This window comes from Antechinus flavipes, chromosome 2, assembly GCF_016432865.1.
Source record: "Antechinus flavipes isolate AdamAnt ecotype Samford, QLD, Australia chromosome 2, AdamAnt_v2, whole genome shotgun sequence".
NCBI lineage: Eukaryota > Metazoa > Chordata > Mammalia > Dasyuromorphia > Dasyuridae > Antechinus > Antechinus flavipes.
The window spans coordinates 347,328,124-347,346,115 of record NC_067399.1 but is presented as its reverse complement, the minus strand read 5'-3'; the positions used below and the strand labels follow the sequence as shown (position 1 = coordinate 347,346,115).

General features: G+C 35.0%; 1 protein-coding gene across 7 annotated transcripts in view; it reads right to left on the bottom strand.

The window, feature by feature from the left end:
• Positions 1-463: 463 nt before the first annotated feature.
• Positions 464-17,992, bottom strand: part of PACS2 (phosphofurin acidic cluster sorting protein 2) — a 424,977-nt gene continuing 407,448 nt past the window's right edge. For 6 of the 7 annotated variants that reach the window (XM_051977991.1, XM_051977987.1, XM_051977988.1 and 3 more), the window contains 3 exons: positions 10,260-10,486; positions 2,571-2,684; positions 464-1,507 (listed from right to left, as the gene is read on the bottom strand). In XM_051977991.1, the coding sequence (XP_051833951.1) occupies positions 1,389-1,507; positions 2,571-2,684; positions 10,260-10,486 (460 nt within the window). In that variant the 3' untranslated portion in view covers positions 464-1,388. Of the gene's footprint in view, positions 1,508-2,570; positions 2,685-10,259; positions 10,487-17,992 lie in introns of those variants that run through there. The other variant, XM_051977990.1, reaches the window with a different exon arrangement.

Sequence of the window (17,992 nt, the reverse complement as noted above, 5' to 3'; positions counted from 1 at the left end):
ATATCTAGTACAGTAGCCTGAGACTAAATGAATTGGGGTGCTAAGAGTGAGAAACAGAGAGAAAACAATTTAGCAAAACACTTTTCTAGAGGTGAATAGATCCATTTTAGGTAGTGTATACGATCCATTTTAGGTTGTTTAGCTAACAAAAGTCACAAGATAATAATGGTGTTTTTCAACAAAACATAGGAGGTGAAGTCTATAGGAAAAGTTGCATGACTGGTGAGATTTAAAGAAAGTAGTATTTGAGGCTGTTTGCAGCATTTGGATGTTAATTTAGCTGGTTCTATTCCAACAATGGGGATGCAGCAGAATGATCTAGAGATCACACCTGGCTCAGTTACTAGTCACCAAAGTAATGCTGAGACATAAGAACAAAAACATTCCCCCATTTTTTGGGAGGAATAAGTAAATTAAAGTATACATGTTTAAAAGTATTTTTTAAAAAATCTGCTACTAAAAATATGTTTATGAGGCTGGAGGTTTTATTGAAAAGAATGAGTTGGTGAAAAACTCTAAAGGATAGCAGCAAGCCTGCTGACCACCAAGCACTGGCAGCAGTTTCCTGGAAACAGGAAGAACACGGGTGGTTTGAATTTGGAGTGGCATTGTCCTTGAGTCTCTTGCCCTTAGGATTTTTTCCAGGTAGGAGCACTAAATCAGATTCCATCTTGACTGTGAATCACCCTGGGCAATTCTTCCTCAATGACTTATCTGGGAGCTTCCTTCTCTTCTACCTTCCACCCGCTTTGAGATGTAGTGAGCTGAATAGTCCCCGTTTGAGCACGCCAGATGGAATCGTTAACTTGATGCAAGTGACTTACCCTTTTATACTATTGCTACTTGAGAAATCTTCAGATCTCATATTCTCTATGAAAAAGATGGTGGAGAGCAAGAAAATATTTCCTGTTTCAGAAGTTCTGGGTAGAAAAGTACCATTTGGAAACCTCAAGTTGCATATCTTTTTTTCTTTTCTTCAGTGTTTTCCTTTCCCCACCAAACAAAAAAAAATCCTAAATGAGATTCCCAAATTTTAGTTTTGTCCTTATTCTCTTTCCCCAAGATCTTTCTTCAAATATGTTCAACATTAATAAGCAGTGCAGTTACTTTGCTCTCCAACTTGGGAGTTGTTCCAATTAATTTCTAGCTTATAAGTACATTCATATTTAAGACTGTTCTTTCTTTGTGTTTTTAAGGGCATGTCCCTTGTGGTAAACTGAAATATTAATAAAAAAAAAAGTAATTCAGAAAACATTCCAGCAAAGCAGTCAATCATCTGCAGGTTAGAAAGCAAAATGGACTTTCAGTCAGCAAACAGGTAACACTTGATAGTTCCAGTGAGAATGATCATCCCTCACTTATTCCTTGCTTGTTCACCTTTCAGGAATCTAGAAATTGAATTTAGAGTGTCCAAAGATGTATATAGGGAAATGCTTGACATGGGAAGACCACTGTGCTGCCAATTGAAAGAACTTGACGTCATTCCATTCTACTCCATCAATGAGAACTAGATAAAGAAAGAAACAAGAATTCAGGTTTTCCAAAGCATAAGTCAAACCAAATTCTCTGCTCTGATAAACTTTTTTTTTTTTAAATAACTTTTTATTGATAGAACTCATGCCAGGGTAATTTTTTACAACATTATCCCTTGCATTCACTTCTATTCCGGTTTTTCCCCTCCCTCCCTCCATCCCCTCTCCCAGATGGCAAGCAATCCTTTACATGTTGAATAGGTTACAGTATATCCTGGATACAATATATGTGTGCAGAACCGAACAGTTTTCTTGTTGCACAGGGAGAATTGAATTCAGAAGGTATAAATAATCCAGAAAGAAAAACAAAAATGCAAGCAGTTTATATTCATCTCCCATTGTTCTTTCTTTGGGTGTAGCTGCTTCTGCCCATCTTTGATCAATTGAAACTGAATTAGCTCTCTTTATCGAAGAGATCCACTTCCATCTGATAAACTTCTAATGTTTATATGCCTGGCCCATATCATTCTAACTTTGTAATAATAAGATTTTTTTTTAAGTGTTCCAATTATTTTTCATTATCTGTTATTCCAGGTTAGCCATCAATGAAGGAGTCTGAGGGGTATATAATATAGGTTAAAAAATGAGAAGACAATTTTTTTTTTTTTTTTTAAAGAAAGACATTGTGTTAATTTTCCAGCTCAAGTGTACACCCAGGATTATATTAAGTACTGTTATCATTCTGGGAGCATTTAAAATAATCCCAAGTTAACTGATTTTGCTAGGATTTTTCAGAAGGAAGATACAAGGATAGTAAGAATGCTTACAATTAGGGGCAGCTAGTTGGTGTAGTGGATAGAGCACCAACCCTGAAGTCAGGAGGACCTGAGTTCAAATCTGTCCTCTGACACTTTAACACTTCCTAGCTGTGTGACCCTGGGTAAATCACTTAATCCCAATTGCCTCAGCCAAACACCTCCCCCCCCCAAAAAAAACAAAAAACTTACAATTGAAAAATACATTAGGAATTTAAGAATATTCTAGATTAGAAACACAGGAGTTTGTGCAAGTTTTTTTAGAAAATAATTCAGCACTTACCCCGTAGCATGTTCTGCTGATGCTTTGCAGTACAAATCAACCTACTAATTCCTTCAATACATTGACTCTTAGACTCAATTTCCTTGTCCTTTGTTTTCTTAGGCAAAAACATTACTAGGGGGGAAAAAAAGCAAATTTTATCTTGTACATCAATTAAATATTTAAATTCTGATGTTCAAATCTGTACATAAGAGACTCTGGGTAGGTTTTGAAAAGAAAAAAAGTTACATTCTTTTTCATTATTAAGAAATGAAATCATGGCAATGGAAGATGCAGAGTTGGCAGCCTGAAAAAACAAAATGACACCTAATATTCAAAATTATTTAACTGGGAGTAGAAAATGAAATTGTGCCAATTTATATTCAGTATTTATATAATACAATTCATTCTTGTTATGGTCAGGCAAAAAGCTGTTTTGGACGGCCTAGTTTTTCTCTTCAAACAATTGTCTATGTTCTAGACACATTTGTTCTTTTGCTTGATACTTTCTCCTCCCAGCCCTGTGCCTTTTTTTAACTCTCTGTATCTGAATCTACTATGCTTAGAAGTCTCTAGACTAGAAACAAGAGTTTGTTAGATAATTTATATCTCCTTGCCTATGACTACAAAGGTGGGAAGCAAATTAGACTCATATAATAAAATACCTGAATTGGCCCGATGATATAATTGAACCCAGAAGTTTCCATTCAGTGAGCACTGTGAATTGCCTTTTCTTGTTACACCCTGAAGATCACAAAACCTGGCAATACCCTTGGTTATATCCATTCCCTTCTATTCCTTGCCTTGTTTTCATAGTCCAGTTCCCAGTATATTAACTCAGTAGTCTGACTATATAACTTAGTCCTTCACCTATAAATATTTTTGTACATCTTTTGTTAGTTTTCCTTAGAACTAATTCTTCCCTTAATCTACCCTTCTAATTTCATTTTCTTCCTTTTCCCTCTATTCTCTTAATTCCCTATTGGGTGGGTTATATTTTTATACAAGTGTGTATGCCTATTCTTCCCTTTTTTGACCAGCTCAGATGAAAGTTGGTTCAAGTGTCAGCTGATTCTCATTCCCTCCTTCTTGTTGGTATTAGATGTCTACTTACACACCCAGATTATGGGAAATAATTTCCCCATAATCTTCCTTTCCTCTCCCCAATCCCTATTATACCTATTCCTCTCCCTTTCCAATCTTTTCAAGACATAAAGGAAAAGAAAACAAGAATTTATAAGGATCCCTACTATGTATGAGGCACTATGCTAAAAGCACTTCACAAAAAAATCTCATTTGATCTTCACAACAACTGTGTGAGGTAAGTTATTCTAATTTTACATTTGAGGAAACTGAGGTAAATTGAGTATTTGCCCAGCATCACACAACTAATAAGTATCTGAGACCAGGTTTGAACTCAGTTCTCCCTGACTCCAGGATCAACTTTCTAGCCACTGCACTCTCTATATCTAATAGAATCACTCCCAGACTGGTTTTTTTTAGATTCCCTCTTGACCCTTGATTAGGATTGAGAGGAAACATAAACTTCATATCCCCATATTAGAATCAATTTATCCTTGATTAGTTCTTTTTTTTATATTTCTCTTAATTCCTGTGATTGAATCTTAAGTATCCTATTTTATTAAAGGTCTATTTTTTCTCTTGTAGAATTATATTCAAATATGCTATCAGTTATTACTGCCTATGTTTCTTGTTTCCTGAAATACTACATTCCAGGGTCTCTGCTGCTTTATGGTAGAGGTTGCTAAGTTGTCTGTGGTTTCTTGGTACTTTAATTCTTTCTTTCTGGATATTTGCAATATTTTTTCTTTGATGGGTTTTGCCCAGGATGTTCCTGAAGGTTTTTGAGTTTTGTTTTTTTTTTAAAGTAGGTGACTAGTATATTCTTTCTCATTCTATTCTGCCCTCTAGTTCTAAGATATCTGGCTAGTTTTTTTTTCTTTTTAACGATTTCTTGGTATTTATACATCTATCTAATTTTTTTTCTTTGCGTCATGGATTTTAGGTAGTCCAATGATTCTCATTTTTTTCTTCTATTCTTTACATTTTCTTCTTTTTTAAAAAAATAGTCTTTTGACTTTGTTTTTATATTTCTTTTTGTCTCATGGAGTTATTGGCTTCTTTCCTGTCTATTCCAGTTTTCAAAGCGTTTGTTACTTGGGTAAGATTTTGGACCATGCTGTTAATTACCTTTCCAATTTTTTCCCCCACAGCTCTTCTGTGAGCCTCCACTGCCCATTTTTTCTTCTAGCACTTACTTCATTGACAAAATCTTTTTAAACTCAAAGTTTTAAAAAAATTAAAAAAAAATTTCATCTGTTCTAGGATTCTAGGTGAATTTGTAGTCATAATATTTGGAGTTGTTTTCTTTTAGGTTTGCCTTCAGTTTCTCTGTCACGACAATACTTTTTTGTAGTAGGATTTGTTTGTTTGTTTCCTCATTTTTTTGGCATATTTCTTGACTTTGGATTTGATATTAAGGTATGGCTTGGTGTGGTTCTGAAAGCAAGATGTGGACTGAATTGAAAATAAGTTCAGAAAGTCACAGAATCCCACTTATACATAAAATCCTTCTATAATAGTTCTAACAAACTGTCATATAAGCTTTGCTAGAACTCTAGAAGGTAAACCTCCTCTCTCCTGAGGTAGGCTGTTCCATTTTTGAATAATTAGATATCAGGACATTTTTCTTTATCTCAAGTCTAATTTTTTTTCTTTTGATTCATTGCTCTTAGTTCTGTTTCTCAGCACTAAGAACAAGTTAAATCCCTTTTAGGAAGACAGTACTTCAAATATTTGAAGACTACTCTCTTCTTTTTTAGGCTAAACAGCTCTACTTTCTGGAAACTATTCTTATATGGCATGAACTCAAGGAATTTCCTCATTTTGGTTATCTTCCTGTAGATGTGTTTCAGCTTTTCAATGATGTTCCTAAAAATGTTACCAAGATTTGAACATGATAAATTTGCTACTATTAAATTTCATTTTATTTGATATAATACAAACACCTAATCTTTGAAGATCCTTTTAGGTCCTGATTTTCTCATTTAATGTGTTGGCTATTCCTTGTAACTTTGCAATAAGTAAAATTTTATTACATGCTTTCATTTAAGTTGTTAGCAAAAACCTAAATCACATAATCTAAAACACTGATAGATTCCTTTTAGAAGTCCACCAGAGAAATCTAATATTAAGCCTTTTCATGACTGCTCTTTTATTTATCAATTCCAAATACTCACAAATATAATAGGATAGACTTGGTTAAATTCTTTTTAAAAACCTAATTTTGATATTCACTTGATTTATCAAGATAATATCCTTGACAAAGGAAAAGAGGTTATTCTGATATAATTTGTTTTTGATGATACCCACCATCAAAGTTTAACTCATTTAATCATTTCTTTCTAGGACAAAGATAATTTTATGTGGCCAAAAAATCAAGAAGAACATAATATGGGACAATTCTGGCTTTTCTTTGTCATTTGTTATTATCATTCTATCTACTCTGTCTCTATGTGCACCTAGCTAAAAAGGTGTTCCCCTCCCTTTTTTTACTCTTCTCCAACAGCTTGAGTACACTCCAAGATTTAGCTTTCTCTAACACTATTTTTAAAAAAAAAATGTCATATTTTGTTTTATATCCTCTGTTTATGTGCCTTTGTTTCTATCTTATCTATTTTAAAAAATCCTGGTTGACTAATTTCTTGTATACTTACATTGGTCTTTTTAAAAACCCTCCCCTCCTTTCTTTTTTCCTGAATTGTTTCTTAATGTCTTTACAACTTCATTCTTAAGTGACCTTCACTAATACTCCTAAACAGATGACCTTGTAAAACTTCAGTTCATAGAACTAGCCTTCTTTTGAATTTTTTGACACTTGTTGTCTCAAAAATAAGGAAATTATGAATTATTCTGATTTTGGTGAAGAAATTCAGAAATTCAGTAAGGATAATTGAAATTTCTCATTATTTTGGGGTCCCAAATTACAAGTTCTGAATTTACAAAGACTTGATTCAATCCTGGGGGATTTTAATAAACTATTCTTTTTGACTTGTTTTGTTCTCATCCAAGGCTTTCCTGTGGAGTTTCAGACCATAGTTCAGATTTCATTCGCCACAAATCAACTCTTGTGGAAACACTAAGTCCCTACTATTGGAAAAAAGGTACTTTTCATTTCACCTCATAGGCAATACAAAACAAAAAAGGCACAAAAATTCATTGTTTTGATTTAAATTTCATTTAAACCCAACATTCCATTGAGACTCACCTGCACTCCAGGGATCCAGGTCTTTAATCTTTCAACATCACCCTACCCATATATCCCAAATTTGAACCCTCTTATTTAAGGAGTCCCCTTCTCGTGGGATCTGCACCATATTAATAATTATTGTAGCAGAAGACAAAGTCTAAGTTTTGTTCCGGCAGCTACAGGGACACATAATCAATCCTTGGTTTAGCAACTCTATTATTTCTTCATCCCCTTAAGACAGCAAGGATTCATGAACTCCTACTACTTGACTGCAAATATCCTATATCACATATGATATTTTTGGGATTAAAGTAAATGTTTCTGGGGCAATTGCAAAAATACTTTGGCATGAATGTGTTGCAAAAGTCAGGTTTTAGCTCAACTAGGCACTTAAGTGTGCTTCACGTTTTTGATTTGTCTTTATTCCACACTTCTGTATAGATCTGGAACAAAGAGATGACTCTGTTCCATAATAGCCTAAGCTACTGAAGTTATCCTGGCATTAAGCTTAATCATTTTATGGTGATATTGGTACCTATTAAGGAGACATAAAGTTCTTTATATATAATCAAAATCTAAAGAGTCCAAAAGTCCCTCATCACTTTAACCTCATCAGATTGATCATGTTTTCCTGATCAATTTCGTATACATGCTGTTATGACATGAATGTCTTGAAATTAATTCTGAACTCTTCATTTCAACATCTTTCTACCTAGATGGTTTGCAGTATATTCTTGATGACAATACTGCTTTCTTTAGCTGATAGTATCTTAATATCCTTCTTTTTTTTTTTAACCTATTTTTCAATTCTTGACAGAATTATAATATTCTAGAGCCCTAAAAGTGGTCCAAAACTTCCAACTGATAAACATTTCCGTTACACATTTTTACTTGTCTTCCCCTTTTATAAGAATCCTCTTGATTATTTTCTGTCACCTTAGTCTTTTGTGGCAACAATATATTGCCTATTACCCTGCTTCAGCTCTCTCCCTGACTCACCCTAAATTTTGGGGGTTCTTCATTTTTCCTAAAGATTTGTATATTGTTGATAAACTACCATCAGTTCTGGAGGGCTAAAAGGTCCAGGATGTAATTCCTCTCAGTTCAACATTTATTATTTAATGGATGATTTTGTTCAAAGAAAGATATAATATCTCATTACTATCTTATAGTTGGTTTTGCTTAACTGTTTTCCAAGAAAATTTTCTAAGAAGACTCTTTGAGATGATATGCACTATGAAATTAAAAAAAAATCAATAATACATTTAAAAAATGAAAAGAATGATTCTTCAATTTTATATTTTAAAAATCTATATCAGAGTAATGTGCTAAGTGTGAGCTCAGATACAAAAGTCAAAAAAAGTTGGCATGTGGGAAAATCATATAATTAACTATAATATAAAACAATACTTAGTACAAAATATGATATGACGGAAGAAAGGTTAATATCAATTGTGGAAAATTAGGGAAGGGTTCCTAGAAGAGGAATAAATATGTGATGAAAAGAATAGCAACATATTGAGGGGAAAACTTAGGGAACAGTATAAATTAAGTAATAAGGTTAGGAAAGAACAGGGTACACTTATGCAACATCAAGAAGTTTAATTTGGCTGCAGTGTAATATATGTGAAGGAAGAAGTATGAGAAAGGCCTATATTAATCTGTATTCCTGATGTGGCTTGAATCTTAGACAAAGACTATAGAGCACAAAGACTATATGAAAATTTCTAAGCAATGACTAGATTTACGTAAATAATGTAAATTTGGTAGTGGAATAAAGGATGGTCCATAGAAAATGGAACGAAAAAAACTTATTAAGAGGCTATCACAATATCCCAGATAAATGGTAAAGAGGGTCTATATTAAAATGACAAAGGGAGGAACAGATATGAGAGATATTTTAGGCCAAGGATCAACAGGGTTTAGCAAACCTTAGCTTTGTAAGGTTTGCAAAAAGCTTCTCTCATAGTAAGGATGTGAGGTAGGTAACATATAAGAGATGAAAAAAAGGGAAAAGTAAAAAAGTAAAAAAGAATTGTGGTTTTTAACATGAGAGACAAAGTCAAGAGAAAATGAATTAGAGGAAAAAATAATGAGTTCAGTCTGGTACATTCATTCATTCAAGTAATATTTATTTAGCACCTACTATGTGCTAGGTGCTGAGGGTACAAAGATAAAACAAGGACAATTCCTAATGGTATACACCCACCCATCCCCATCCCTACATAGATTAATATGGATACATGTGACACCTGTCAATTTGTCAGGCACTACAGTAAGCATTTCATAAATATTACCTCATTTAATCTTCACAATAATTTGTGAGACAGAGGCTATTATTAATCTGATTTTAAAGATGAGGAAACTGAAAACTGGAATCATTAAGTTATTTGTCCAGGGTCACACATCTATTAAATGTTTGAGGTGGGATTTGAATTAAGGTCTTCCTGACTCCAGACTTAGTGCTCTATTTACATTTCAAGGAGATTATGGTATAGTGATCATACTGAATTTGAAGTAGTTAAAAAAAGATTTGGTAGAAATGTGAATCTGGAGCTTAGAACAGAAGTTGGGATTTGGGGATATGGATTGAGAAGTCAGTTATAGAGAGATGGTTGTTGAAATAATGAAATTATGAACTCCTTGTGAAGGACTTTTTTATTTTTAGCCTTTTTTGGTAGTGTTTAGTACAGTGCCTAGTACATTAGAGGCACTTAAGTAGTTGTTGAACTTAAGAGAAGAAAAGAAGACAGAGGAGAGAGAAAAAAAAAAGAGAGGCAAGAGATCTTTTTGGAAAATCCTCTCTGCTAACATGTCATGAAGAGGACAAGAAACCAATGAAAAAGACAGAGGAGTTGATAGAGAAAAAGACATCACAGAGTATCCAGAAGGAGTTGTGGCGAAAAACTGTAAAGGATGAAGATGAAGATTAGGATTTAACAATGAGGAGGAGTGGTACACCAGTGGAAGCAGAAGTCAGATTACAAAGGAGAGACCAAGAGTTGGAAATATGGAGAAACCGAGTTTAGATACCTTTTAAAAGAAGTCCAGTAATGGAGAGAAGAAGATAATAGTTAGTTGATTAGGAAGAAGGGTCAAAGGAAGACAGTCTGAGGCAATAGGGTCAGAAAAGATGAGTGATAATGCTGAGAATTTTGGGGAAGAGGAGAGTTGAGAGACATTCTTTTACACAGTCTAATGATTTCAGCAAAGTGGGTGGTTACTTCTCCAAGTATGACGAATGGGGAGTTATGACAGGGATATAAGGAGAGATCATAATATAATGGGAACATCTTTATGGAAAATGAAGAATAGAGCCAATCAAAATAGAATGGAATGGATGTAGGCAGAGCTCTCCAACAATGTCCTATGTCTTAAGACAGACCCACGTCTTGCAAAGGGTGTATAAGGTGCACCCAAGTTCATGTTTCCCTTCTTACCTTTTTTGTTTTTCTCCTTTGTTACAACAGTCATGGACATTGTTGGAGTGACTATTGTCTCACCACTGCTAGGAAGCCTGCTAACTTGGAGAGACCGGAAAGTGCATTTCAGTGTGTTTTTGGCAGTGGAAGGATCTTTCTTTTCTGTGTCCTTCTTTTTTTCCATGGGCTGAGTAGCAATCCAGTAATCTACTTGCAATCCCATTAATTCAACACCAGTACTCTGACTAGAAAACAGAAGGTGGAAAAAGAGCTAGTTACTTTATCATATTGTATATTCTTTTCTAACTTCTTAATAGGTGCCCAAATATCACTAGAAAATAATTTAAATTTTTTCAAGTTTTATAAACTAATCAACATAATATATTTGAACAATATCTTAAGACATTTTTTCATCCTGAAAAATGTGCATGATACTATGATTTAAAATTTATTTGTTAGACGCTATTGATTACAATTATTTGTCTGAAGAACACATAGATGTATACATACCCTAGTTATTTTCTCTTATTTTACTTTTTTTTTGGACACACATTCTTGAATTACTTATCATAAAATTATGGTTTTATCCCATGGGATAATAAGCATGCCATTTATATACAGTTCATTTTTTCCAAGCTGAGTCTTGGTTAGAGTTCATAGGTTTTCTTTTTTATTAATCTATCCCTCCCCCATTCCACATCTCCCCCACCAATGAGCAAATTAAAAACAAAACAAAACAAAAAAACTGAAAAATAAAGTCCTCAATACACTGCTGAATAATTCTCACAATGATCACATTCAGAAATATATATCTTGTTCAGGATTTTAAATTCATTACCTCTTTGTCAGAGGATAAGGAAGTGATTTATTTTATCTTCAGCATTTTGGGATTTGTTTATATCATTGCATTTTACAGCAATTGATCAAAATTCTAAAGTTACTCAAAATTGTTTTTATAATGTATTTTTTATATAAATTGTTCTCTAAGTTCTCACTTTGCATCAGCTGAAGTTCCTCTGAAACTGTTCATTATTTTTCATGGCATAATAATATTACATTTTATTTAATATAGACTAATTTAGTCATTAGCCATTAAGATATCCCCTTTATCTCCAGACTTTGGTTATAACAAAAAAGCCATTATAAATATAGTTGTACATAGCAATTCTTTTTTTATTTCTTTGGGATATTTATCTATAATAACTCCAAATTATTTTGCAGAATGATTGAATCAAAGAATAAATCCATCATCAATGTATCTGTTTTCTCATAGTCCCTGCATCATTTGTTATTTTCCTTGTTTTCTTCATCTTTGTCAATCTAATATGCACGAGATAAAGCCTCAAGAGTTGCTTTAATTTGCATTTCTCCAATTACAGGTGATATCAAAATTTCTTTCATAGGGTTGTTTTTGCTTTTTCCTAAGAAAACTGCCTATGTCTTTTCAGATAATAAAACCAAAGCTATCTATAGTTATGAAAAAAATGCTCTAAATCATTACTGATAAAAGAAATACAAATTAAAATGATTCTGGCACACTATCTCATACCAATTGTATAATATGACAGAAGAGGAAAACTACAAATCTTGGAGGGGATATGGGAAACACTAGGATTGTACATTGTTAATAGAATTGTGAACTTATCCAACCATTCTGGAAAGCAATTTGCAACAATGCCCAAAACACTATAAAATCTTTGATTCAGCAACTATTAGGATTTAACAAGGAACTTAAAGGACTTATGTAAACTGATACAAAATGAAGTAAGCAGAATCAAGAGAACATTGTATATGGTAACAGCAATATTGTACAATGATCTATGAATGACTTTTTAGATATTCTCAATACAATGATTCAAGATAGTTCCATAGAACTTTTGATGAAAAAATATTATCCACTTCCAGAAACAGATATTGGATTATCTAAGCATTTTTGTTTGTTAATCTGGGTATTCTCATTTTTAAAAATATTCATTGATTTCCTCCAACTTACCATTTTTGTTAGCATATCCTAAGGTAATTTCTGATAATTTCCTTTACTTCCTTTTCAGATGCTTCCTTTTGATGTGTGATACAATTTGATTTTCCTCTTAAAAACAAGATTACTAAAAATTTTAAATTAAACTAAATTACTAAATTTAATAATAACTAATTAATACTAAACTTTTAAATAACTAAATTAATAAAATAAATAAATTTAAAAAACAGCTCCTATATTTTTGAATTTTCAGAATTTCTACTTTGTTATTTAGCTGAACATTTTTTATTAAGTTTTAGTTGGCTGCCTAATTCATTAATTTGTTTTCTCCCTTTTATTGATAAAAGTATTTACAGATAGAAAATTTCCCCTCAGAACAGCATTAGTTGTAATTAATAAGTTTTGGTATGATGTTTTTATTGTTTTCTTTGCTGAAATTTTTCTATTGTTTTTGTAACTTGATACTTTACCAGTTTTTTTTTTTGAATTATGCTTAGTCTCTAATTGCTATTTATTTTAAATTTCCTTCATTGAACATATTTTTGACATTATGATCAGCAAACAATTTGCTTAGGACTGTTTTTCAACACTTTGTTATGTTGCCGTATGATATGTAAATTTCCTTTCTTGTATGTAATTATCAAGTATCTATCCTTTCTTATCTTCTAAAGTTATATTCAGATCCTTTTACTTGTTTAACTTTTAGTTAGATTTTCTAAGTCTGAAATGGCCACTCAATTTTATTGTTTTACTATTTATTTATCTCCAATTAAACTATTAGGTGCTATATTATGGGCTGCATTTATTTGATATTAATCATGATTTGTTATCTCTGGTGCCCTTAAAGATAAAACTTCCTGGTTTATCTTTTTATTCTGTCTATATTTAAGAGAGGCTGAACTGATATTATGATTGCTTACTACTGCTTTTTCTTTAGTTCAGATAAAGCATAGGTAATAGATTTTACTTTGTTCCCCTTATAGTAACTTTATGAATATCCTTGTTTCAAGTATTTTTCTAGAAATCTATTTCTGAATTCTGTTACTAATCCATTTTATTATCCTTTTCTTTTTAGTGGATATTTTCCCATTTTCATTCAGTTGTGACTGTTTATTGTGTATTTCCCTCCATCTATCCTCTTGTACTTTTTTTCCTTTGTTCCCACATACCTGTTTACAAATAAGGTGATTGAAAAAAAAAAGTGATCTAAGGGAAAATCTGTTTTTCCCCTGTTGCTTTTTCTTCTCTTCTTACTCTGCCTCTTAACACAGGTTTTCAGTCTTTCTTTCCTTTTAATTTCTACTTCACGTTCTTCACTCTAACATATTATGGTTATGACTAAATCCTTACCTATCTTACCCTTCCTGTTAAACCCCTATCTCCCTCTTCATTCCTCATTTCTCCTTTTGAGTTTAATGAAATCCCTGTGTAAAACTGTGTTCAATCTTCCTTTATTGGATTAATATGAAATTGAGGTTCTTTAGATGCCGCTTGCTCCTTCTCTTCCAGACTTTCCTGTGGACTATGCACTCATTTTATGAATCTCCATTATGTAAAAGTGTTTTGCACTTTTTATCCTCCTCCCTTCTGTATAGTCCCGCATTCTTCCCATTTTTTCTTCTCCTAAAACCTTTGCATCAGAACAAAACCACCTATTATTTATCATTTAACCATTTTCTATAACTTCTAAAGATTACAGAAGACTTTTTTTAGTTCCCTATGAATATGGAATCAAGCAATGACTATATAGTCTTTTCTAATGAAACAAATATGTCTATCTCTCAAGTCTTTCTCTTGCCACCTGCATTTTCATTTAAAAAAATTCTCCTCAGTTCTAGCCTTTTCATCTGAAATGTTTTAAAATATTTTATTCCAAGAAAGGCCCATTTCTGCTCCCTGTAGGATTATATTTAATTTTGTCAGAAAGGCAAAACTTATTTGTAAACTTTTCTTTTGGATTCTGGAATATTCTATTCCAAAGACTTTTTGCTTTTACAGACAGTAAACAATCTTCGACAATCCTTTGAAAGGCTCCTTGGTATTTTGATTCCTTCTTTTGGGGTGCTGGTAATATTTTTTCTTTAACCTAGGAACTCTGGATTTTGGGTGTGGTGTTCCTGGAATTAATTTTTTTTTTCATTTTGGGTGATCAGAAGATTTTACTTTCATTTAGTTTCCTAACTTTAAAGTAAAAATAATTCTGGACAATTTTTCTTAATAATTTCTTGAAATTATACTATCGGTAATCTTTTTTCTCTCCCTGATCATGATTTTCCCATAGTACATTAACTTTGACTCAGAAAATAGATCAAGAAGAATCTAAAAATCATTTTGGTTTTCTTTTGATTAATAAGTTTAAATTTTAGGGCCCTAAGTTCTTGAGGTTTTCTACCATCTATTCTGTGGTTTAAAATTTTTCTTTTCATTCCTCTCCAGCTTTTCTATTATATTCCTGTGGTTAAGACATTTATTTTCCTCCAAGGGATTTGTATGTTTGCTGTCCTCCTCAAACCAAGGTATTTTCTCATGGTATTTGAGTGTGAGCATCCCCTTCCATTTTGGTAATTAAGCTGCTTGGGGGGGAGGGGCGGGGAAGAGGTCTACCCTTGGTTTAAGCTACACAATTAAAAAAGAAATTTTTTTTTTGCCTGGTTAGTCCTGAGTATAGTGGTTTACACTAGAGCTTTCTTTCAAGTGACTAGAACTGCTATGATCCTGGGATTGCATTTTATCATAAGACTTCTGAACCTCTGCTTGGGGTTATTTCTCTCTGTGGCTGGGCTCAGGGGTTATTTCAGTGCTGGGTGCTTGCTACAGCCTTCAGGGCAGCCTTGAGTTTTGTTTAAATGCTCTCTCTTCACTCCCCATTTCCAATGACTTGATATTTCTCTAATTAGGCTCCTACATTCTAAGGGCACTTGGCAATATTAATTTGGGCAGAGAATGCTGTACTGGATCCTGCTGGGAATTTGAGGAAGGGTTGGGTTGCGTTTGGGATAAGTTAAGCTTGGGAACTTACTGGCTCAGGCAGAGAATGAAATGCTATATTCACCCACAATACTTCAAAGCCATTTTTCTGGTGTTTCTTTAACAATAAAACTTTTTTTTTTTTTTTTTTTTTTTTTTTTTTTTTACCATAGCCTTGGGTTTAGTGAAATTTCTTTGTCCGAAGTCCCGCCTTGGACAGCTGAACCTTACCCATTCCTGCCTAACCTCTTCTTTAATACCCTCAGCCCTCATCATTTGGTAGCCCTTCCATGAGGTTTTCATCCACAAGGGTCTTTCCGACTGAGGTAAGTCTATCATACTACCCTTCTATAGCAGGGGACAGCTCGACTTCCCCAGGGCACACACATGGAACTGTCTGGAGCCTTGCACTTGTGCAGATTTGTCTCTCTGAGGATGCTTGAACAGATAAACTTCTGCAAGGTGACAAATAGCCCTCTTACTGAGGAGAGCTTTTGTCACATCTTTCTATCTCTCTGGGGATGCCTAGAGCAGACGAGAGCTATAAAAATGGGGACAAATTCAGCTTGAGAGATTTAAAATTGAAAAAGTTCATCTTATTTTTGCAATACTGTCTGGCCACAATATAAGTTAGACAACCAAGAGGAACGGCCAATTAATGGCTCAATGAATTTCACTACTATTAGAATATAAGTCACTGGACTTATTTTGCAAGAGACAGGGTAGATGGACCGAAGTTGCCCATGTTCAGGCCTTCATAGGTCTGTCTCAGGATCCTCAATTTAGATTAAATTGCAGGATGTTGCTAGTTAAGTTTATTGCGGGGGAAATGGAGATAGATACTGATTCCCTAAATGACCCCTTCTTTTCCATTTCTTTGGGGGTGCAAGGAGCGTCTGCCCCCACTGAGGCCCTCAGCAGGACGCTTCTGAATTGCCTCCAAAACCTGCCCCCTTATCAGAAAGGGAACCTCGGATCCCACGCTATCCAACTCCCCTCTCCCTGAGAGTTGGACTCTGGGACTACCTCACTCCTTAGTCCTTCTTAGAAGAGAAGCTGTGCTTCCTCCTTCTGAGGTCCCCCTGCCCCAAGCCTCTATCCTTCTCTTACTCCTCCCCAGGAACCTGATTCAGCTACAGCTGCTGCTCAGGACCCTGATTTGGCTACCTCCTCTAAACTTTGCTCCTTGAGGAAAGTGGCTGACTGGGGGGGGGGGGGAGGGAGGAGGGAAAGACAGGACAGGGGAACTCAGAGTGCAGATGTCCTTCTCCATGTTGGATCTTTCCCAAATTAAGAAGTTGGGCAGAGATTCTGAGGATCCCAACAAGTATGAGGGGCTTAAAGCCATTATCCTCCAATTCTATCTGTCCTGGGGAGATATAAATATCATTATCTCCTCTTGATGTACCATAGGGGAGAAAAGGAGGATCTGGGATCTGGCCCAGAAATTTGGGGATGACATGGCTGCCTCTTTATATCAAGCAGAGGCCATTGCTGTGCCTGTCTCAGACCCTGGGTGGAATTATCAGGAGGGGAGCAGGGACAGAGAAAAGAGGAATCATCTCCTAACTTGCCTCACTGAGGGTATGAAAACGGGGATTAAAAAGCAGGTGAATTACGATAAGCTTAGAGAGATCACCCAAGCAGCTAAGGAAAACCCTGCCTTCTTTCAGGGTTGCCTTGTAGAGGGCCATGAGGAAATATACTAATCTGGACCCCCCTTCTTCAGAGAGGACCACTGTCTTTGGCATGCATTTTATCAATCAGTCTTCCCTAGATATAAGACAGAAACCCAGACTCCCATGACTCAGTTACTGGTTGCCTTTGGGGTATTCAATAATAGGGACTGAGAGGAGTATCGGAAGGCCAGAGCAAAGAACAAAGAGCAGGTCTAGATTCTAGCTGCTGCCATTTCCAAGGAACCCCAAGGCTCGTGCTTTAGGTGTAAAAGGCACTGGACACTGGGCAAGGAATTGCCCTCTGAAAAGTCAGCCTCCAGGCCGTTGCCCTAGATGCAAACTGGAAGGACACTGGAAGAACAACTGCCCAGGGAAGAGGAGGGCCATGGCCTCCAGTCTCACTCTCTGGGCTTCTCAAGACCTGGACTGAGGGCCCAGGGTTTGGCTATCGCTCCCCTTACTCATCACCACCACAGAACCCAGGGTCACTTTGGACATAGCAGGTATGTCCATCTTGTTTTTCTTTGATACGGGGCCTCTCTTTCTGTTCTGCTCATGCATTTGGGTCCTGCTTGTCCCTCCCCCCATAAGGTGATGGGAATTGACAGGAGACACCATAAGTGCTTGAAAACCCTTCCCCTGCCTTTTCAGTTTGGGGACCTATTGTTTCTACATTCATTTTTAATTATTGCTTCCTGTCCCACCCCATTAATGGGGAGAGACTTGATGGTGAAGCTGGGAGCCCAATTCTCTCTGCTCAAACCTCCAAATAATCTCTTTGTGCTCCTTTCCAGATCCTTCCACATTCCCTATAAAATCTGGGGGGACATAGACTCTTCTGTGTGGGATCAGGGCATCCCTGGAAGAGCTAAGCATGCCACCCCAGCTCTCATTAAGCTTTGGGATCTTAGTATATTTCCTCATAGATGCCATTTTCCAATTATTCCTGGGAATACATGATGGTTTTCTATCCAGCATCTTAAAGATGCCTTTTTCTGCATACCTCTGCATAAGGTTTCTCTTTGTATTTGAATGGGCTAAGCCAGGGGAATTCCCCTACCAGTTAACCTGGACTGTTCTGCCTCAAGGCTTTCGGGATAGTCCATACCTGTTAAGGCAAGCATTAA